At 40.3% G+C, this 25,132-nt stretch overlaps 1 protein-coding gene across 1 annotated transcript; it reads right to left on the bottom strand.

Annotated features, from left to right (window-relative positions):
- Positions 1–546: 546 nt before the first annotated feature.
- On the bottom strand, positions 547–19,204 carry LOC139452831 (uncharacterized). The gene is made up of 5 exons (XM_071234456.1): positions 19,119–19,204; positions 17,822–17,981; positions 16,570–16,685; positions 16,010–16,085; positions 547–1,038 (listed from the first exon to the last, which is right to left on the bottom strand). Exons 1-5 carry the CDS (start codon positions 19,162–19,164, stop codon positions 906–908), a joined length of 531 nt encoding a protein of 176 aa, XP_071090557.1. The 5' UTR covers positions 19,165–19,204; the 3' UTR covers positions 547–905.
- Between the last annotated feature and the right edge of the window lie 5,928 nt (positions 19,205–25,132).

Consider the following 25,132-nt stretch of genomic DNA (forward strand, 5'->3'; position numbering starts at 1 on the left):
TTTTTTTGTAGCCCATCCTCTTTGATCTCATTTCCGCAACGGTACCCTCCAGTTGCTGATTTGTCTATTGTTGGATCTAATGACATTTTATCAAAATCAAAAGTTGCCCTAATTTAAATTGCTCCTATCTGGACTGGTTTTAACACCTCATTGAACAGTATACCATTTATATCACGGTGTTAAAAGTTGGTGCTTAGAGATGAATTTACGACGCGTCTGTCACGGAGATTTGTTGGATTGGTGACTGTGTGTGTCCGCTTTATTCTGGTGGGCGTGGGGGGGGGGGGGGGGGGGGGGTGGTGTTTTTTCGTTTTCGGTCGTGCCCCACACAAGCGCATGAAAACTAAGCACATCCACTATGTTAAAATATGCATCTGCTCACCCAGTTATATTTCGTTTATTCAGTCCATATGTATTCCGTTTTCATTGGCCAGAATACGCGCTCGTGTATAATTGTAAAAAAAAATCTGTCGGGATCTTCATAGAAAGAATGATAAAGTACAATCGTATGTCGAAAGATAATCATTCAACGATATATCACTGATATGCACATTTATTACCAGGAAAATTTGAAATAACATTTCAAAAACAGCACTAAAGATAAAATGTGCCATTTCACATAACACTCAAGAAGAAGTGTGAATGAATTGATTACGACAGTGAACTTAGTTCACAACAATACCTCAAGTATCCGCGAGTCCAGTGTATATTCAAAGGATGGAGCAGATACAATGCCCCATAGATCAATTGTCTCTGTCGTGGTTTAACCTCAACAAAGAGAAATTGTCAATATCATTTTTTTAACACGAAAGAAACTATTGGCTAAATGGAGACTAGTCTCTGTACAAAGAAACCACACATGATAGTCTGGTTCAGTTTTTTTACTGTCAAATGCATTGGTATGTCTAAGATAACGTATCCAAAACCAACTGCCGGAATATGGTGCCACTAGTTTCAGTGCACTCTGTCAGACTGCTCACGCTTTGGTAAATACACTGGCCCAAGGCAACCCTTACGGCAGGTTCGGCAAGGACTCTCCTGAAGGTAGAAACAAAAATATATTTTCACCAAATAATGACCCTGCATTAATGTTCAAATTTGAATCGTGTTTAGCAATTCTCATAGCCACGTCACAAGGTGCAAGTATGTGTATTGTGTACGTTTGCATCAACAGCGTGACAATCGTGGGTTAGGTTTGAAACTGTCAACTTGATTTGGGAAGAAGCCCCAAAGAGATGGCCTTAGATATTTACCACCTTGTTGAAACACGCGATCACGGGAATGCTGATGACAACCCTAAAAACATTATTCGGACCAATTTGGGATTCGAACCCACGATCATCGATTTCTGGCAGTCCTAAGGTCCACAGTTCTGCACAGTAGATTGCGGTGTCACAGACAACTGGGCTACCAATAATACCCAGGTGCCATGGGTGGACTTACTCAAGAAGTATTCACATATGTGAATGTTATGGCTGAGCTGTAAAAAAAGACATTTGTTGTCTTCAGTCAATCAATTTTAATTCAGAATGATAGAACACATTACGAACAATACAACGAGTGGCTGAAACGTTCTGTTTGTTTGTTTAACGCCGCACTCAGCAATATTCCAGCTATATGACGGCGGTGATTGACATCAAGACCATGGATCCACGCAATTGGGATACGATGACGTGCATCAACCAAGTCAGCGAGCCTGACCACCTAATCCCGTTAGTCGCCTTTTACGGCAAGCATGGGTTGCTGAAGACCTATTCTACCCCGGATCTTCTCGGGTTCTGAAACGTTCTGAGTCTAACTATGCGTATCGTAATAAGCGACTAATAGGCTTAATATCTTTATTTCAGTTTAGCACCAGTGTTTAATTGTGTTCTATCTTTTCCGGATTTTGGTATACAAGGAATCACACAATTGTTTATTGTTTGATTTAATTTAATATTTTCAAAATATCCTTTGATTAACCTCAAAACCAATTTTCCTCCCGAAAGGCTTTAATAATCTGAAGCAAATGTCTTAATACCTTGACTTTTGGTTTTTTCCATTGAATTTATCGGCATGTAAATTTCATCTGTACCAATTGCTTTGTCCAGGTTTTCTTAAAAATAATTTGGTAGTTCTTTGGATAGACATTTTTTTAATAAGGCCCAGCGTTCCCCCATCAATCATACTATTACAGACATATACGTTTTTATTGAACTGTTTTTATTTATCTTATACCAGCACTCCGTTCATCTTCCCGCGTATGGTATTATTAGACCTCTCGATATTCAAAATGTACAGTGTATCTTCCTGTTTGGTCTCTTCATATACACATTGTACTATTCACCTACCCATGTATCTTATCAAAAGGCCTCCAGAGGTAGACACTTTACAGTTCACCTACCCATGTATCTTATTATAAGGCCTCCAGAGGTAGACACTTTACAGTTCACCTACCCTTGTATCTTATCAAAAGGCCTCCAGAGGTAGACACTTTACAGTTCACCTACCCATGTATCTTATTATAAGGCCTCCAGAGGTGGACACTTTACAGTTCACCTACCCATGTATCTTATTATAAGGGGCACTCGTGAAGAGCAACCTCCTCGTGGTGAGTGCTGGGTAACGCTAATAGCTCTTCCCCCGTGTGGAACCGGGGCAGAATATTTCCACAGCCTCCCATTGCTGGTCGTATGAGGCGACTAAAATGGGCAACCTGTTTGCCGTGGGTTGCGTCCCTGTGTCGGCGGAGGACGGGAGTCTGGTAGTTGAGGGCACTGGTTCCTGGAACTGTGTTCCTTTGCCCAACACACTACTTCGACCCTTACTTCGCCTAGACGGGTGGTAAGATGGGCCCGGTCTTATCAATCGGCTGGTCATGCCAGGCCCTGTGCGTAATATTGTGTATGCACACCTGTGTTGTGTTTTAATGTATCTTTTGGTCTTGGCCGTACATTACTTGTGTGAATTCTCCAATTTGGATTGAATAAATTGCCTAGAGTCTTACGCCAGAAGGCGGTGGCTCATGGGCCAATCTGGTGATGTTGACCTCCAAATTCAGTATGTATCCGATTACTTGTCATGGGCCGAACCAGCCTGGCATATAATTTGGTATACAAATATTGCTATTTGCGTCATACTTGCTGGAGTATACCATCCCTGTATCCCTGGTGTTTGCATGTTGGAGATCCGGTGCAACACAACATCGCTCTTTGTGGCACTCCATGGTGGGTGGGGAGCAGGGGTGCTGAATTACTATATTTCACCATGTCGCACAAATACCCTGGTTCAACCCGTTCAAAACGTCGTCATGTCGATCTTGATGACATTGATCAAAATGAGCAATTATCTCGTGGCTTAGATTCATGGGCCCGCTTTATTGTGATTGAGGCAGCTGACAAACAACCCATTAAACTTAATCCATTCGCCATTTCCAAAGCTGTCTTAGGAATTTGCGGCGAAGTGAAGAATGTGACACGTCTCCGTAGTGGCTCTCTTCTTGTTGAGTGCTCACGGAAGCAACAATCTCTCAACTTGTTGTCCATAACCACTTTTGCCAATATTGCGGTTGATGTGTCCCCTCATAAAACCTTGAATTCTTGCCGAGGCATTGTTCGAGACAGAGCTCGTTGCCTGTCCGACATGTCAGAGCAAGAAATTGCAGACGAATTAAAATCTCAAGGAGTGACAGGAGTTAAACGTTTTACCATGAAATCTAGAGACGGAAACATCATCCCGTCCAACACTTATTTGCTTACTTTTACACTTTCAGCACTACCTACGTCAATTAAAGCTGGTTATCTCAACATCGGAGTGGAGGTGTATGTCCCCAATCCACTCCGGTGTTTCAAGTGCCAAAAGTTTGGACATGGCTCCAGATCTTGTGCTCACTCAGTGGTCTGTCAGCGCTGTGGTGCCAGTCATGACAGCACCGACTGCTCAGCAGAAATAAAATGTTCGAACTGTAAAGGACAACATCTGGCCTCATCCAGGTTATGCCCAGAATGGCTTCAACAATCCAAAATCCTGAAGCTCAAGCATGAGCAAAATATATCCTTTTATGATGCCAAGAAGCTGATCGAAAGTCAGAGCCCACAAAGTCCACTTTCCAGAACCTTTTCTGCTGCTGTCACTACCTCCGCTCCTCCAACTGCATCCATTTCTATTCAGACAGAATTGACATGGATCACATCAGATCAACCTGTCAGCATATCATCAGTGCTTACTTCAAATTCGTCTTCAACTCAAACTATAAGCCATTCTCAACCTTTGACTGATCAAGCTGATACTGCTCAACCTGATACTGTTGAACCACCTCCTACAACGCCAGAGGCTGTAGAAACTACGCCTACTGAATCTAAGGTTACTTTGACAAGGAAAGAACGTAAAAAACTTAATAGAAAACAATCAATCAGAAATTCCTCATCTTCAGAGGTTCCTGTCAATAACTCCTTTGATGCTCTGGACATGGATGTCACCCCATCGTCACGGAGCAGTAGTAGGAGTCCTTCATCCTCACGTGTACGTGAGCGTTCACCGATTGAGCCACCATGACTCAATCGTCTAACATAATCCAATGGAATTGTAGAGGATTTAGGAATAATTTTAACGATTTACAACTTTTAATTCAAGATTTTAAACCATCAGCTATGTGTTTACAAGAAACATACCTTAAGAACACAGATAAATGTGATGTCAGGAAATATAACATGTATAATCACTTCTCACCTCCAGGAGCAAAAGCCACTGGAGGTTCTTCAATCTTGGTGAGACAGGATATAATTCATAGAGCTATTCCTCTTACCACCAATCTTCAAGCCGTTGCAGTCCGGCTAACATTTCACATCGCCTTCACACTTTGCTCTTTGTATATTCCACCATCTTCTACACTTCAGCAGGCTGAACTTCAGTCTTTATTTGACCAACTCCCGAAGCCCTGTGTCATCATGGGTGACCTAAATGGACATAACCCTCTGTGGGGAAGTGTCCATACGAACGCTAAGGGCACGGTCCTTGAAGATTTTATTACAAACAATAATTTATGTATATTTAATGATGGTGCAAACACATATTTACATCCTGCAACAGGAACTTATTCAGCATTAGATCTGTCACTCACAGATTCTGATTTACTACACGAATTTGACTGGTCAGTCCATGATGACCTATGTGGAAGTGACCATTTCCCCACAATACTACAGTCTATTCTCCCAACCGATGAACCACCTTCAACAAGGTGGAATTTTAATAGAGCAAACTGGCCCTTATTTCAAACACGTTGTTTTGAAACTCTGAAACCTGAAACGTTCCAAAACATCCCTGACCCTATTCAGATATTCTCAGAACAACTGAAACACATAGCTGATGAATCCATTCCTAAATCCTCTGTGAACCCGCACATTCGCAAACCATGGTTTAGCGATGATTGCAAACAGGCTAGAAAGCGTAGGAAAAAAGCGGAAAAGTTTTTCCGCCGACACCCTACGGTCCATAATTTAAATATTGTAAAAATAAATAGTGCAAAGGCCAGACGAACTTTTAAACAAAATAAACGTCAGTCTTGGAGAAATTATGTATCCAGAATCAATTCACGCACACCTATATCAAAGGTGTGGAATATGATTCAAAGAATCAAAGGCAAGGGTTCTAAATCCGGCATTAAACATCTCAAAGATGGTAATGATTTATTGACAGATAAATTTGACATTGCAAATAAATTAGGTGAAACTTTAGCCAAACATTCTTCATCATCAAACTATGACCCTAAATTTCAGAAAATTCAGCAACAACAGGAAAAGAAAAAGGTAAATTTTAATTCTGATAATGGTGAAGACTACAATGAAGTGTTTTCACTACATGAGCTCAATACCGCCCTTGGGCAAGCTCATGATACTGCAACTGGAGCTGATAATATTCATTATCAGCTTTTAAAACACTTGCCTGAATCATGTCTCCAAACACTTTTAACTATATTTGATGCTATTTGGACATCAGGGACTTTTCCTCCTTCGTGGCATGATGCGATTGTAGTCCCTATACCCAAACCTGGACGGGATCATACAGATCCATCAAATTACCGTCCCATATCTCTCACTAGCTGCGTTTGCAAAACTATGGAACGTATGGTGAATAATCGATTAGTTTGGTATTTGGAAACCAATCATCTCATTACAGATATACAATGTGGTTTCCGGAAAAATAGAAGTACCATTGATCATCTTGTGCGTTTAGAATCGTTCATAAAAAAATCCATTGTACATAAACAACATGCCGTATCCATCTTTTTCGATTTAGAAAAAGCTTATGACACAACTTGGAAGCATGGCATTTTAAAAGATCTTCAAAATTTTGGATTGCGAGGTCGTTTGCCTCAGTTTATATCCAGTTTTTTAACCGACAGACAATTTCAAGTCCGTGTGGGTTCAACCCTGTCTGATCATTACAATCAGGATCAGGGTGTTCCACAAGGCAGTATCTTGTCTGTCACATTATTCAGCATTAAAATTAACAGTCTCTCCAAGGTATTGAATGACTCAATTGATGGGTCACTCTTTGTAGATGACTTTAACATATCTTGTCGTGGCAAAAACATGCACACAATAGAAAGGCAACTGCAGCTTTGCCTTAATAAAATCCAAAAGTGGTCACTTGAAAATGGTTTTAGATTTTCTAAAGCAAAGACAAATTGTATCCATTTTTGTAGAAATTATAGACCGCATAAAGACCCGGAACTGTTGTTAAACGGTGCCCCCATCAAGGTTGTTGAGGAGACCAAGTTCTTGGGTCTTATATTTGATCGCCACTTGACGTTCTTACCCCATATAAAATATCTTAAAACTAAATGCTTGAAGGCTCTTGATCTACTAAAAGTTGTTGCAAATACTAAGTGGGGTGGGGATCAGACAACCTTACTTCACCTGTATAGATCCCTTATTAGATCTAAACTAGATTATGGTTCAATTGTTTATGGTGGAGCTGCTCGAAGTAATTTAGAGAAATTAGACAGCATACATCATCAGGGCCTGCGGCTCTGTCTTGGATCATTTAGAACTTCTCCTATAGATAGTTTGTATGTGGAGGCGGATGAACCTTCGCTTGCACAACGCCGCTTGAAATTATCTCTTCAATATGTAACTAAATTACGTTCCAACCCATCAAACCCAGCTTATAATTGCGTTTTTGATCCACTTAATGAGGAACTGTTTCTAAACAAGCCCAAACTTATCCCACCACTTGGGGTTTGGATCAAACCTCATATTGCAGCTACTAATATTGATTTAGACATCATATCTCCACATGCACTTCTGTCTACTCCACCTTGGCAGTTAGTCAGACCTGAAGTAGACCTTTCTCTAACTAAGTTTAAAAAATCTGACACAAATCACCTAATTTATCTACAAGAATACAACCAATTACGTTCCTCCTACAATACGTACAAATCTATATTTACTGATGGATCCAAGGATGATGGCGCCGTTGCCAGCGCCACTGTCATTGGATCCAGGACTATATCAAACAGAATACCAGATAACTGTTCCATTTTTACGGCAGAGGCTAAGGCCATATTAACAGCATTGGAATATATAAATAACCAATCCCAACATAAACAATTTATTATATTTTCCGATTCACTTTCTTGCCTTCAAGCTATTCAAAATCTGTCTTGTACACATCCCCTTTTAATCAAAATTGTTGAATTGTTTAATGCTCTTGCTACTGGCCAATACGACATCGTATTTTGCTGGTTACCGAGCCATGTTGGTATTATTGGTAACTCAATGGCTGATTCTGCAGCTAAAGCAGCACTCAACAAATCTGAGACACCACTTCTGATTCCATACAGCGATTATAAGCCAGTGATCAGATGTTATATCCGTGATCTCATGAAAAAGAAGTGGGACACCCAAGCGGGTGTAAATAAATTGCATGAAATTAAACCAACTATTGGCTACACCTACTTGGGTTGTCAGTCCAGATTTGATGAGGTCATTTTGCGGCGATGTCGTATTGGCCACACGAGATATACACATGAATATCTTTTAAAAGGTGAAGATCCTCCGTTCTGTGTCCCTTGTGATGAGAGAATCACGGTCAAGCATGTCCTGCTTGACTGTATTGATTTTTCCATCACAAGGGATAAGTACTTCAAAGTATCCTCCATTAGGGATCTTTTTAATCAGATAAGTCCACATTTTATACTTGCTTTTTTAAAAGAAATTGAATTTATTGATAAATTTTGATGACTATGTATTGTAAATAAATAAATACCTTTTACTATTGATAGTATGAATAATTAACTGAGTTTGTAAGTGGCTATTTCCTCGAAGGGGGTTAAAGTAGTGTAAAATTATTGTCCCCCTGAGAGGATATGTAAGACCAATTCATTCAAAGTAATTTATCTATCACTGGTTTTAAACGTAGAATATTTGTATATTTTAATGTTCGGCTAATCTCGTCAACATTCGCCAATAACTAAAGGAATGGTGTAAATCCTGCTAGGGAACCTTGTAGGTAGCTAAGGTACTGTAAGTCCCCTTGATCCCTAGTATGGTGGCCTAACTTTAGTTGTTGGTGATTAATAGCCTGTTTTTATAATGTGTCGTCTGTTGTAATCAAATCATTTTATTGCTCTAAAACTAGTTTTACACTTATTAACTGTGATATATTGCTGGTTGTTATACTGTCCTTCGTTGACAGCTTTTATATAAATCTATAATATAACTGCATAACTTGTTCAAGTCACGATATGGCTGAAATATTGCCGATGTGACTTTAAATATTAACTCACTCACTCACTCACTCTTATTATAAGGCCTCCAGAGGTGGACACTTTACAGTTCACCTACCCATGTATCTTATTATAAGGCCTCCAGAGGTAGACACTTTACAGTTCACCTACCCTTGTATCTTATTAAAAGGCCTCCAGAGGTGGACACTTTACAGTTCACCTACCCTTGTATCTTATCATAAGGCCTCCAGAGGTAGACACTTTACAGTTCACCTACCCTTGTATCTTATTAAAAGGCCTCCAGAGGTAGACACTTTACAGTTCACCTACCCTTGTATCTTATTAAAAGGCCTCCAGAGGTGGACACTTTACAGTTCACCTACCCATATATCTTATCATAAGGCCTCCAGAGGTAGACACTTTACAGTTCACCTACCCTTGTATCTTATTAAAAGGCCTCCAGAGGTGGACACTTTACAGTTCACCTACCCTTGTATCTTATCATAAGGCCTCCAGAGGTAGACACTTTACAGTTCACCTACCCATGTATCTTATCATAAGGCCTCCAGAGGTAGACACTTTACAGTTCACCTACCCATGTGTCTTATCATGAGTGAGTGAGTGAGTGAGTGAGTGAGTGAGTGAGTTAAGATTTTAAGTCACAGCGGCAATATTTCAGCCATATCGTGACTTTCAAAAGTTATATATAATAAATACATGTAAACCATAAAAACCTGTCAACGAAGGACAGTACAATAACTAGGATATCACAGATTCAATTTAAAACTAGTTGAGAATATATAAAAGTCATAAGTATCAACAACACAATATAAAAATGGGCTAGGGATCGTCAGTAACTAAAGGGAGATCACCATTCCAGGGACCATGGGGACTTACAGTGCCTTTGCTTCCTGCATGGACCCTGGCTGGATTTATATCATTCCTTCAGTCACTGGCGATAGTTTACCAGTTAAGCCTTAGATTAAAATGACAAAAATACTACGTTTTAAAATTCTGGTATGCATAACAATACATTGAATGATGTGGGACTTACATACCCTCTTAGGGGGACAATAATTTTACGCTACTTCAACCCCCCTCGAGGGTACAGCCACTAACAATCTAAGTTATATATTAGCACTACCAATATATAAAAACATTATGTACATCAAAATTTATGTATTAAATCAATTTCCTTTAAAAAGTGCAATACTAAATGAGAATTAACTTGACTAAAAAGGTCCTTGACTGTTTTGACACTATAATATTTATCTCTTGTGATGGAAAAATCAATACAATCAAGCAGGACATGCTTGACTGTGATTCTTTCATCACAAGGGATGCAAAACGGAGGATCCTCACCATTTAAAAGATACTCATGTGTATATCTTGAATGGCCAATACGACATCGTCGCATAATGACCTCTTCAAATCTGGACTGGCAGCCCAAGTAGGTGTAACCGATATTTGGTTTAATTTCATGTAATTTATTGATACCTACTTGGGCGTCCCACTTCTGTTGCATATGATCTCGGATGTAAGATCGAATCATGGGTTTAAAATCAGTGTATGGGATCAGAAGTGGTGTCACAGATTTGTTGAGCGCTGCAGCATCGGCCAATGTGTTACCAATGATACCAACATGGCTTGGTAACCAACAAAAGACGATGTCATATTGGCCAGTAGCAAGATCATTAAATAATTCGAGAATTTGGATTAAAAGTGGATGTTTAGGTGACATATTTTTAATCGCCTGAAGGCATGAAAGAGAATCTGAAAACAGTATGAATTGTTTATGTTTAGCTTGATTACTGATATATTTAAGTGCTGTAAAAATGGCGTTTGCTTCTGCAGTGAATATGGAACTGTTATCAGGTAAACGTGAAGATATTGTTCTGGATCCAATGACGGTGGCACTAGCAACAGCGCCACCATCCTTGGATCCATCTGTAAAAATAGATTTATAAGTGTCATAATTGTTTCTTAATTGATTGTATTCTTGTTGGTAAATTAATTCGTTAGTTTCTAATTTCTTTAGTTTTGTTAATGTAAGGTCTACCTCTGGCTTCACCATTTGCCATGGAGGAGATGAGAAAAGTTTAGTAGGAGCTATATCTTGGAGTTGAATATTAGAAGCTGCTATTGCATATTTTATTCTGATTCCGAGTGGTGGAGTAAGTGTTGATTTCTTATTGTAAAGATCTTCGTAGAGAGGATTGAATATGCATGCAAAAGATGGATTGGACTGATTAGAATATAATTTAGTGATGTATTGTAAAGATAATTTTAAACGGCGTTGTTTAAGAGAAGGCTCATCTGCTTCTATATAGAGACTGTGAATGGGAGACGTTCTAAAAGCTCCAAGGCAAAGCCTCAGGCCTTGATGATGGATGGTATCGAGTTTTTGTAAATTACTTTTGCATAATCAAGTTTGGAACGAATTAGTGACCTGTATAAGTGTAAGAGGGTTGTTTGATCCCCTCCCCACTTGGAATTAGAAACAACTTTCAAGAGATCGAGTGCCTTCAGGCATTTAGCTTTAAGGTATTTAATATGTGGGAGGAAAGTTAAGTGGCTATCAAAAATAAGTCCCAAGAACTTGGCCTCCTTAACAACTTTGATAGGGGTGCCATTAAGAAATAGTTCAGGGTCCTTATGCGGTTTATATTTTCTGCAGAAATGTATACAATTAGTTTTTGATTAGGAAAATTTAAACCCGTTTTCTAGACACCACTTGTTAATTTTATTTAGACATAATTGTAATTGCCTTTCAATTGTTTGCATATTTTTACCACAAGAGAGATTAAAATCATCCACAAAAAGTGATCCATCAACTGAATCATTTAAAACTTTTGAAAAACTGTTAATTTTTATACTGAATAAAGTGACAGACAAAATATTGCCTTGTGGGACACCCTGATCCTGATGATAATGATCAGACAGGGTGGTACCCACTCGGACTTGAAATTGCCTGTCTGTTAAAAACTGGGATATAAAATGAGGCAGATGGCCTCTTAATCCAAAATCATGAAGATCTTTTAAAATACCATGTTTCCATGTTGTATCGTAAGCTTTTTCTAAATCGAAAAAGATCGATACAGCATGTTGTCTATTTACAATGGAATTTTTAATGAACGATTCTAAGCGCACTAAATGATCGATAGTACTTCTGTTTTTCCGGAAACCACATTGTATATTGGTAAGAAGATTATTTGTTTCCAAGTACCACACTAATCGATTATTGACCATGCGTTCCATCGTTTTACAAACACAGCTAGTTAGAGAGATAGGTCGGTAATTTGATGGATCAGAATGATCCCGCCCAGGTTTGGTGATTGGTATAACAATGGCATTATGCCATGAAGGTGGAAACGTCCCAGATGTCCAAATGTCATCGAATATATTTAACATAGTTTCAAGGCATGATTCGGGCAAATGTTTCAGCAGCTTACATTTCCTAGCTTGTTTGCAATTAGCATCAAACCATGGTTAACGGACACGTGGGTTGACAGAGGACTTAGGAATTGATGCATTAGCAATTTCATTCAGTTGATCTGAAAACAACTGAATTGGGTCATTAACATTCTGAAAAGACGCAGGTTGTAATTTATCTTTGCATAAAGATTGAAATAAAAGCCAATCAGCCTTCACAAAATTCCATCGAGGTGAAAGAGGATCATCAGTGGGATTAATGGGTTTAAGCACGGTGGGGAAATGGTCACTCCCACAGAGGTCATCGTGGACAGACCAGGAGAATTCATTTAACGAAACTTAATCCGTCAAAGACAGATCTAATGATGAATACGTACCAGTTGCAGGTTGTAAGTAAGTGTCCGAGTCATCATTAAGATGCATAAATCATTATCGGAAACAAAATCCTCGATCACTTTACACTTTTGATTAAGTATTGAACTTCCCCATAAAGGATTATCCCCATAAAGGATTATCACCCATGATGACACAGGGCTTTGGGAGCTGGTCGTAAAGTTTTTGTAGATCATGACGCTGAAGATTTGAAGAAGGAGGAATGTATAAGGAGCAAAGTGTGAAGGCAATATGCAGTGTAATTCTAACTGCAACTGCCTGCAGAGTCGAGTCAAGCGGAACAGGACTGTGAACAACGCCCCGCCGCACTAAAATAGAAGCACCTCCAGTAGCTTTATCTCCCGGAGGAGAGAAGTAATGATATGAACTATACTGCTTTAAATCAAACTTATCTGTATTCTTAAGGTACGTCTCTTGTAAAGAAATTGCTGATGTATTTAAAACACTTGTTAATAACTGCAATTCATTAAAATTATGGCGAAGTCCTCTGCAATTCCATTGTATTAGATTGGACAATTGAGTCATGGTGGCTCAATTGGAGATCGCTCAGGTGAATGTGAGGAGGAACTACTCCTCCGCCTGTCCTGTGAGGACAGAGTAACCTCCATGTCCAGAGGCCCAAAGGAGTTCTGTAAAGGAACATCTGAAGGCGGAGGGACGATTGGTAGTTGTTTTTTCTCCAATTTCTTTTTTTCTTTATTTGACAATTGAACAACGACTGGTTGTTTGACTGACCCATGTCAAGTCAGTCTGGCACGAAATAGTTGATGTCGCAACAGAGCGAGTGACTGCATAAGAGTAAGAAATATTTGAGGGAGTTGTGGTCTGATTTTTGAATATTTTTTTTGCATCCAAGTAGGATATGTTTCGTTCGCATTTCAGTTTCATAATTTGTGATTCCATTTGCCATACGGGGCATGATTTGGAGGAAGCAACATGTGGTCCAGAACAGTTGGCGCACTTCAAATCCTTCTCACAGTCAATGCTATCATGGCTGTCACCACACCGATGACAAGCCACAGAGCTATGACAGGACTTTGATCCATGACCAAAACGTTGACACTTGTAGCATCGGAGCGGATGGGGGACATACACATCCACTCCGATACTGAAATAACCTACTTTTATTGACTGCGGGAGGGTTGTACGGGCAAACGTCATAAGATACGTATTTGTTTTCGTGATGACACCGTCCTTCTTGAATGTGAAGTGTCTAACTGCAGTTATAGCCTGGTCTCCCAACTCTGTAGTGATTTCGTCTTCAGACATGTCGGACAGACAACGAGCCCTGTCACGAACAATGCCTCGACAAGAATTTAATGTTCTGTGCTCAGACACAGCAACCTCAATATTTGCAAATGTAGAGATCGATAAAAGATTGAGAGATTGCTGTCTCCGAGCACACTCCACCAGAAGCGAACCACTACGGAGACGGATAACGTTCTTCACCTCACCGCAAATCCCAGAAACAGCCTTAGAAATAGCAAAAGGATTGAGTTTGATGGGAAGGTTATCAGCAGCCTTAATAACCAGGAATCTAGCCCAGGTATCAATATTTTGAGCAATACTTCCAGTGGAAATATCGATTTATTCTAATCTTCTCTTTTTTTCGTTTCGAGATGAACCAGATTGTTGTTGAGCCATGATGAAAGAAAATTATTCGGCACCCCTGCTCCCCACCCGCCACCGAGTGTCAACAGGGACAGTGTTATGTTGCATCGGATATCCAGGATGCAAACACCAGGGATACAGGGATGTTATACTCCAGGGAATATGACGTGAACAGCTGTATTTGCTTACCAACTCAATGCCAGACTGGTTCGGCCCATGACAAGAAATTGGAAACATACATTATTCGGAGGTCAACATCATCAGATTGGCCCATGAGCCACCGCCTTCTGGCGTAAGACTCTAGGCAAGTAATTCAATTCACACAAGTTATGGATGGCAAAGACCAAAATACACATTACAATACAACACAGGTGTGCATATACAATATTACGCACAGGGCCTGGCATGACCAGCCGATTGATAAGACCGTCTAGGCGAAGTAAGGGTCGAAGTAGTGTGTTGGGCAAAGGAACACAGTTCCAGGAACCAGTGCCCCCAACTACCAGACTCCCGTCCTCCGCCGACACAGAGACGCAACCCACGGCAATCGGGCTGCCCACTTTGGTCGCCTCTTACGACCAGCAAAGGGGTACTGTGGAAATATTCTGCCCCGGTTGTCTTATCATGAGGCTTCCAGAGGTAGACACTACAGTTCACCTACCTATGTATCTTATCATTATGCCTCTAGACGTGCACACTGTAAAGTTCACTTCCCATGTATCTCATCATTAGGTCTTTAGAGAGGCACACTGGAAAGTTCACTACCCGTGTATCTTATCATAAGGCCTCCAGATGTATACACTGTACAGTTCACCTACCCATGTATCTTAATAATAAGGCCCCTAGGATACACTCTACAGTTCACTACCCATGTATCTTATTGTCAGGTCTCTAGATCTACACAACGTGTATACGATGTTTGTTTGTTTGTTGTCGAACGCCGCAGTCAGCGAGCCTAACCACCTGATCCCTTTAGTCGCCTCTTACGACAAGTGTACCAGTGAGTTCCGTTTCTTTAGAGGCATTTCGGATCTGTTCTGTTTGAAAAGGCAACGTTTAGACAATCGCTCAAATATTTATCAAATGATCAATTTAGAATCGCATAATTCTGCGTTACCGCACGCGCACTGACAACCATGACTGACACCAGATTTGTTTCTTGCAGAGATTCACTTTTAATTCATGAAAGAAGTTTTATGAAAGTACTAAAAACTTATCCCAGATACCAGTACAGATATCATATATCGGTTGCCTTCTATGTCCTGAAAGGTCACATACCAACAAGAACGATTCAGAAATTTAATGTTGTGATGGATGAGGGGGTGAAGTCAAACGTTACGAAAATTTATCGTCTTAACTTCCGGTAATTACGGCTGGCACTGAAATGTCACTTTGAATCAGTGAATTATTTATCGTCTGAACTTCAGATAATTACGGCTGGCACTGAAACGCACTTTGAATCAGTGAATTCTAATTCTGCGATTATTCTTTACCTAGTCTTACAAACGATACTATGCCCATACAGGTACTTATGTTTGAAAACGATCGCATATACGGGAACACACATTGTTTGTCACTATTCAAAGTTGAACGGTCGCTATTTTGTGAGGAAGGAAATTTGATTGTCAATATTGGAATGTTATGTTAAATTCCACCATTCTTTCATCTTAAGAGCTCTCTATAAGCGAAATCATTCTAAACGCAATGTTAAACCCCTCATATCAACAGGCCTCTAGATGGACGTATTTTATGATTCACCATTCTATATGTCTTATCTTAAAACATCCAGATGTACACAAGGTAAAGTTCACCGCGAAAGTTATCTTATTCAGTTGATTTGAATGGACACTTGTACAGTCACCCTACCTGTGTTCATATGGACATGAATTATAAGCCCCGGGCAAGTTATCGCTGGTCCAACATGACGCTTCCTCCTCGATTTCTGTGAAAGAGAAAAATAATAAACTAAAACTAAGGACATAACATCTGATAATTATGTATACATGTGTGTTCGAGTTATGACCATTTGTAAATCAAAGTATTCTTGTTAATAGTACTGTAGTACTGTCGATGTCAATTTATTTTCAGGAATCAACGGCTTGGTTGGTTGGTTTGTTGTTTAACGCCGCACTCAGCATTATTCCAGCTATATGATGGCGGTCTGTAAAAATCGAGTCTGGACCTGACAATCCAGTGATTAATGTCATGAGCATCCATCCATGCAATTGGGATCGATGACATGCATCAACCAAGTCAGCGAGCCCGACCTCCCGATCCCGTAAGTCGCCTTTTTCGACAGGCATAGTCGCTTTTTACGGCAAGTATGGGTTGCTGAAGACCTATTCTACCCCGGAATCTTCACGGGTCGTGACACATGGCCTCAGTGTTAAAAGAAACTGCTCAAGGAAAACTGGACATGCATATACCTGTTTTGTTGCGGCAGAAGGTTGCGTATACAAGGAGTAGTTTCTGCATTACTTCAATTTCTCTACAGCCCGCTGAAGGGAGTTGGCATTCCGCCATGATGGTCAGTGTCTGATCGCTGCAGAGAGAACATGATTTATTACAAGTGCTTCTGCCTAATATTCAAATGTTGTCTTTTCTATTTTAAAGGTAGCATAATGTCAATTTAATCGACTTGATGATTTTGTTTGTTGTTTTACGCCGCACTCAGCAATATTCCAGCTATATGACGGCGGTCTGTAAATAATCGAGTTTGGACCAGATAATCCAGTGATTGACATCATGTGCATCGATCCACGCAATTGGGATCGAAGACATGCATCAACCAAGTCAGCGAGCCTGACCACCCGATCCCGTTAGTCGCCTTTTGCGACAAGCATGGGTTGCTGAAGACCTATTTTAACCCGGATCTTCACAGGTTCGACTTGATGAAGGTCGTTTGCATCTTATTGCGTCTACATTACTTTGTTTGAGTGCCAACTTCTATATTATCAATGTTGCGATGGTCCCGTCCAGATACTAACTGTTGTATCCGTCACAGCAAAGCTATGATTAGAAAATGAGAAGTCATATTTACAAAATGACTTATCACCTCACAAAACATCTACTATATAAGCATAACGATCGAACTATCAATATATTATCATTGTTCATGTCCACGTCCAAGTCTTTCAAAAGATGACATCAATCACACTTTAGACTTTTGGATAGTTACGATATACGTAATTATTGAAATAAAGCTGATATCCTTGTTGGAAGTGAGGTATGTGACTCAACATCTCTCCAGCAATCTACTTGGTCCCGGAACCTGTGTAGATCCGGGTAGCATAGGTCTTCAGCAACCCATGATTGAAGTATAAGGGGACTATGCTTGTCGTTGGAGGCGACAAACGGGATCGGGTGGTCAGGCTCGCAGACTTGGTTGATGCATGTCATCATATCAAAATTGCGTGCAGCGATACTCATGATGTCAATCACTGAGTTACCTGGTCCAGAGTATTTACAGACCGCCGTCATATTGCTGGAGTTCGGCGGCTATAAACAAACAAACAAACAAACTTGGCTCCGGAAGGATTTCATTGATAGGTAATGAAACAAGGTTAAAGATTACCCAGGATTGTGGTCATCTTTTCTGAAGGTCCAGTCCTGGAGCACCGGATTGAGTAGCTGAACAATTCTTTGTTTTCACAGATGTAAACGAATTGTGATACTAACCTGCAGTCAAGGCTCAGTTTGCCATCTTTGATTACATCCGCTACAGGCCCTCCCATGGTCCTGATGATTGGTGCATACACGTTATCACATGTAGTGTTTGGACAACCCAAAACTGATTCTGGTTCACTCTCTCTACTTGTAAGCCACTCAAGACCGCACACTGGGAAATCAACACAGAAAAGGATGAACTCTTCAACGAGCTATAACAGATGTGGTCTTTACAAAATTTTGACGATGCATTTATGAATGCGATATATTTTTCAACAAGGTAATATGGCAGTTATAGTCTTTACCAATACGCTGATGATACGCTTAAATGTGTGATATGGTATGTATCTCAAATGTTTGGTCATGGCAGGATGCCTAAACACAAGGCAGTTGGCATGCTGATTCATATCCTAGCATCAAGGAGAAAGTGATAATTGAGCAGCAAAGCTGTAGTTTAGTGGATTCAAATAACAGTGTCTTCATAAATATTATACATGAGAAATCCTGCAATCGACCGAAATCAGCATGACAGTAAATGAGCCGGATTTCGATTTCGGAGCGCGATTTTGATTGGACTATGCATAGACTCGTTAGTCCAGCCAAAATGTAACTCCATAATACCAGCCTTGTTCGGCAAGGGTGGAAATTGGACTTTTATAGTCAGTTAACTCACTTGCCTCGGGAAGATGTATACATGATGTCAGACGATACAACTTGATACAAGTCTACTACTAGACATCAAATTTCACGATAAGATCATCCGACATATAAATGTCAACGAGCGTCAGTTTTAACAAAGTGGTCGCTGTGATGCAATCTTTGCATGAGCAAAACGCCGCTTTGATAAGTTTTCTGTTGTATTTCTGTTATTTCTAGATTAATTAAGAAAGACTTTCACGTAACGTTAATATTAAATATAAGGACGAATAGGGGATTCGAATGAATGACAATTGGTTACTGACATGAGAAAGGTCTGAAACTCTGTGCAATGTGATGCGTATCTTCAGCATTTGTTTATCGTTTAACGCCGCACTCAGCAATATTCCAGCTAGATCTAGGTGGTCTGTAAATAATCGAGTCTGGACCAGACAATCCAGTGACTGACATCATGAGCATCGATCCACCCAATTGGGATACGATGACATGCATCTGACCACCCGATCCCGTTAGTCGCCTCTTACGACAAGCACAGTCACCTTTTACGGCAAGCATGGGTTGCTGAAGACCTATTCTATCCCGGATCTTCACGGATCGGCTCTTCAGTCTAGAATATACATGGACATATCAAAATGTGCAACAATATGCTTACCAGATGAGAGGAGAACAATCGCAACACATCCTGACACAAACTTCATCCTGACAACGATTTACTCTATGTGCTTGATGTCACAGAGTGTCCGGTGGTCTTATAGGTCTTATGCTGGTAAAATAATTATAATTATGTGTCATTTCCATGAGAAATCATCCTGCTACTTCATCCAAAGGCCATACCAATTATCTGGGCCTCATTGAGTTAATACCCTAAACGCCCATAATTATCCTATTTTCCTGTATATCTATGGTTTACAAGTAAATTTGATGGGCGTGAGAGAGTGAATATGGTTTCACGCCGCTTTTAGCAATATTCCGGCAATATCACGGCGGGTTTTGCATATTGTACCCATGTCGGGAATAGAATCCGGCCAATCGGCGTGACGAGCGAACGCTTCAACAAAATTTGATGGAATATTTAACAGTCATTTAACTCAAATACATAATAGTCTGTGTACGTTAACATCTAACCGACCAGATCCAAAATCACTCATGGAAATTCCTCAAACTCCCATTAGCACAATCGGCATAGGAATTCCTGTTGGCGGAATATGCACTTTTAGGAAACAATTATGCAAAGTTAGTCGCTAAAGTAGGCACCTGTGTTAATGTTCAGATTTGCTTCATGTCTGAAATCTCAGGCTAAAAGTGGCATGGAGGCAATTGCCAGCTAACAAGTTAGTATCGTGTACGACCATAAGAAGTAGTACAAGCCTCAATGCAAACCGGTTATTGGGGAATGAGCAGTTTAACAACTGTGTTCTTGGTGCATGTATATCTCAAAATAGAACAAAGTTAAAAGAAAAGCATTTCAAAATCAAACATTATACTTGGGCAGATGCCATCAACCAGTGCCTGAACACCGACCTGTTGAGTCGCCTCTTACGACCATCATTTGTTGCAAAAAGCATCCGCTACCTGTTGTCAACATACGCATATTGACCAAAGGAAAGAAGCTGTGTTGTCCATAGAGGATTATGTACATTAACATTATGTATACAATCATGTGTTGCATTAAGTTATGTTTCCTGTTCTGTGTTCCAGATCTCCATCATTTGTGACGTTGAATAAAGATATCTCAAAACAGTATAACGCCTACTTTATTTATGATGGAGATCAATTAACTCAACAAGATGCCAACAGTACAGTGTCTGGTCCCATCATGTGACCTCGTAACAGAAGACCTTGACTCTGTGGTGATTGCCACACTCCTGAATGCACATGCAACGGTCCACACCATGACCACACATGGGAGTAGCTCAGTCGAGACAGTAAAGCGACCAACTTTATCTTCCGCCGGCTCAAGACAGGACTGGTCATACTTCATCTCCAGGTGGAAAGACTATGTGGAGGCTGCCAAGGTCACAGGGAAGGATCTCGTTGTGCAGCTACTGGAATAAGGTGATGAGACATTATGCAGAGATCTAACACGTTCTGCAGGTAGGTCCCGAAGCAGCAGTACTGGAGGCCATTCGAGTCCTTGTCGTAAGAGAGTAGAACACCATGGTGGCCAAGTTACTCTTCACAGTTTGACCCAGGACCGTGATGAAACTGCTCGTTCCTTTGGTGCTAGGATTCGGGGTCAAGCTGGAGTGTACAAGTTTGTCATTCCATGCCCAGGCTGTCATGATGAGGTAAACAACACTGAGGCTGTTTTGCGGGATGTGCTCACACGTGGCCTGAATGACCCCGGAATCCAGTTAGACCTCCTTGATGACAAGAACCAAGACACGACTCCTGAGCAGGACTTCCAGTTTGTAGAAGCCAAAGAAGCTGGTAAACATTCCACATCACGACTTCTTGACTCCCAAGGTGCTGAAGCAGTCGGCAGTACTTACAGACACATCAGGAATGCAGTGCACAGTGAAACTATAACAATTGTTAAATCTGAAGTATGCCACTGCTGTAGCAAGAAGGGGCACGGAAAGTCTGCAGCCCCCAAAATCATAAAGAAAGAATGCCCAGCCTATGCATATGGTCATACTTGCACGCTGTGCAGACGATCCAATCACTTTGATTTTGTGTGCCACAGCAGAAACAAGCAGAAATTGGAGAAACCCAGTAAAACACCAGAGGAATATGAAGGTGCAATCTTTGATACACTGTGTGCAGTCACAAACCTTGCTGGCATCGTGGTAAAAGAGCCATCCCCCTTGCACAACGCCTGTGTGACCAGCTGTCTGACACATGGATAAGACAAGTCTCAACCTCATCCTTTTACTAATCTAACTGCAAACCCGCCACCTCGTATACATTACAGACAACTATGACAAATTCTACCTTAGCAGAGAGGTTTGCATTGCACGCGGCATGATTACCAGAAACTTCCCCATGGTCGGTGAAGTTACAGGAAGCATGAGTTAGGCTGTTGACTCCACTTTGGGCATTGCGACCAAGGCACACATTGAGAACTGCCTAAGTGTTGAGTGTGAGTCTCCAAGACCCAAGTTACCACCCCTATTCCTACTAAACTGCCCTATCCTGCAACCGAAGTGAGTGAGTGAGTTAAATTTTAAGTCACATCGGCAATATTTCAGCCATATCGTGACTATCAATAGTTAAACATTATACATATATTGAATCTGATTTAAGAACCTGTGAACGAAGGACAGTAAAATCACTAGATTTATCACAGAAATAAGATATAAAACTAGTAAGGAATTATAAAAGAGCATAGCACAATATATGACGATACAATATATAAACGGACTACAGATCGCCAGCAGCTGAAGGTAAATCACCATGCTAGGGTCCATGGGCACCTACAGTACTTTTGCTACCTGCATGGACCAAAGTCGGATTTACATCATCCCTTCAGCTGTTGGCGAGTATTGACAAGTTTAGCCAAAGTTAAACGAACATATATACTACGAATAAAATCGTGGCGGAAATAAATATTCTTTGAAAGACGTGGTCTTACATATCCTCTCAGGGGGACAATAATTTTACGCTACTTTAACCTCCTTCGAGGATATAGCCACTAACAATCTCAGTTATTGATTTATTTAACCAGTTATAAAATGAATGTATTTATTTACAATACATAACAATCAAAATTTATGAATTAATTCAATTTCCTTTAAAACATCAAGAATAAAATGAGTACTTACCTGTGTAAAAAGGTCCTTCATAGTTGAAACTTTGAAATACTTATCCCTTGTGATGGAAACATCAACACAGTCAAGCAGGACATGCTTGACCATGATTCTTTCATCACAAGGGATACAGAATGGAGGATCCTCACCTTTTAAAATATATTCATGAGTATACTGTGAATGGCCAATACGACATCGTCTTAAAATGACCTCTTCAAATCTGGACTGACAGGCCATGTAAGTATAACCGATATTTGCTTTTATTGCGTGTAATTCATTTATACCCACTTGGGTGTCCCACTTCTTCTGCATTAGATCTCTGATGAAACATCTAATGACAGGTTTAAAATCACTGTATGGTATAAGAAGTGGTGTCACAGATTTGTTGAGTGATGCTTTTGCAGCAGCATCAGCCATTGTATTACCAACAATACCAACATGGCTGGGTAACCAACAAAAGACCATGTCATATTGGCCAGTCGCAAGGGTATTATGTAGTTCTATGATGTCAAGTAAATTTGGATGCTGACACGAATTATTTCTAATAGCCTGAAGACAGGATAAGGAGTCTGAAAATATAATGAATACTTTATGTTTAGATTGTATATTCATTTATTCTAAAGCAGTTAATATGGCTTTTGATTCAGCTGTTAAAATTGAAGATTCATCCGGTAATCTAGTTGATATAGTTATGGATCCAATGACATCACTGTCCTTGGATCCATCAGTAAAAACAGATTTATAAGTATCATATTCACACCTTAACTGATTGTATTTTTGTTGATATTGTAATTGATTTGTGTCATATTTCTTTAGTTTAGATAAGGTAATATCCACCTGAGGCTTTACCAATTGCCAAGGAGGAGACGAAATTAGGCGGAAAGGAGATATAATTTCAAGTTTAATATCGGCAGCAGAAATAAAAAAAATTCTTAATCCGAGAGGCGGAATAAGAAAGGACTTCTTACTGTACAGATCCTCATAAAGAGGATTAAATACACAATTGTATGCAGGGTTAGACCGATTAGAACATAATTTTGTGATGTACTGTAGAGATAGTTTTAAACGGCGTTGTTTCAGGGATGGCTCATCGGCCTCAACATATAGACTGTCAATCGGGGAAGTTCTGAAAGATCCAAAGCAAAGCCTGAGACCCTGGTGATGTATGGGATCGAGTAGTTTAAGGTTGCTTTTACAGGCTCCACCATAAATGATTAGCTTAGAACGGACAAGTGATCTACATAAGTGAAGGAGGGTCGTTTGATCTCCTCCCCACTTGGAATTAGAAATGACCTTCAATAAATCTAGTGCCTTCAGACATTCAGCTTTCAAATACTTAATATGTGGTAAGAAGGTAAGGTGATGATCAAAAATGATTCCTAAAAATTTAGCTTCTTTTATAACTTTAATTGGAGTTCCAGCTAGATGTAAATCTGGGTCCTTATGCGGTTTATATTTTCGACAGAAATGAATACAATTAGTTTTAGATTTAGAAAACTTGAATCCATTCTGCTCTGCCCAAACATTGATTTTATTCAGACAAAGTTGCAATTGTCTCTTGATCGTGTGCATATTTTTACCTCGACATGATACATTAAAATCCTGTAACTGAGTTAGGAGTTGAGATGTAGAGGCTGTTTGTGAGCTAGAGGTCTCTTGTGGGGGCCTCATCTGGACTGTTGTAGACAGCAAGGCAGGGGCAGATGTCGTCGCCCACGTGTAGTCGGTCTGGCAACCAACAGAATGACATGAAACTTTCTTCGATGACTGCAGAGAAGCAGAAACAACAAAGCAAAAGAGGGTCCTGGTTGTTCCTGAGCAAGAACAACCTTCTTTGCTTCGAAAAAGGATATGTTTTGTTCATGCTTTACTCTCGAAATTTTGGATTGCAGTTTCCATGTTGGGCATTCCTTCGAAGAAGATGGATGGTTGCCAGAGCAGTTAACACAGTGAGGAGGTTTATCACAGAGGTTACTGTCCTCACATGTTCCAGCGCACCGATGGCAGGCAGCTGGTACATGGCATGACTTTGATCCGTGGCCGTACTTTTGGCAAGTATAGCACCTTAAGGGATTTGTTATAAATGTATCGACCCTTAAGCTGCAAAAAACAGCTTTAAGTGATTCTGGACGCACCGGAAGACGAAATGTGAATAGATATGTATTTGTTTTTATGACTTCATTGTTCTTTTTAGCTGTGAAGCGTTTTACAGCAGTAACTCCTTGTGAGTGCAGCTCTGTCACAATGTCAGTCTCAGTCATATCTGAAAGGCAACGTCCAATGTCACGGACAATGCCTTTACTGCTATTCAAAGTTCTGTAAGGAGAAACCTCAACAGGAACATTCGCCAGTGATTTGCTGGTTAAAAGAATTTGGGATTGGATAATCCTTCGGCATTCGATTAATAGCGAATCAGATCTTAGTTTTTTAACTTCCTTCACAAAGCCAGCCAAACCTTCTATTCCCTTTGCTATCACAATCGGATTAAGTTTGATAGGACCACCATCTGGAGCAGACAGAACGAGAAATCTAGACCAATAATCAGGATTGGTGACAAGTATAGTAGCATCTTCATCCTCAGAAGAAAACGAATCATCAGATTCGCGTGAACGTTTTTTGTGTGGGGGTGCCATGGTAGTAGTAAATGTGATTCATCCTCCTGGCTCCCCACCCACCATGGAGTGTCTACGCGGAAGATGCCACACGTCTGTGGATCTCCAACAGACGGCACCAAGGATACCAGGAGGGTATACTCAAGCAGAAGTACTAATCAAAGATTAATAAATCCACCGGATTGGCCAATGAGCCACCGCCTTCTGACACTGGCATCTAGGCAAATTTTGAATGTATAAAGTATTGCAAAATTCAATAATCATGTATATTCACACATGTCTGTCAATAAATCAAACGATTCAAT

This window comes from Haliotis cracherodii, unplaced genomic scaffold (genome assembly GCF_022045235.1).
Source record: "Haliotis cracherodii isolate W230 unplaced genomic scaffold, xgHalCrac1.p SCAF_9, whole genome shotgun sequence".
In the NCBI taxonomy this organism is placed as follows: domain Eukaryota; kingdom Metazoa; phylum Mollusca; class Gastropoda; order Lepetellida; family Haliotidae; genus Haliotis; species Haliotis cracherodii.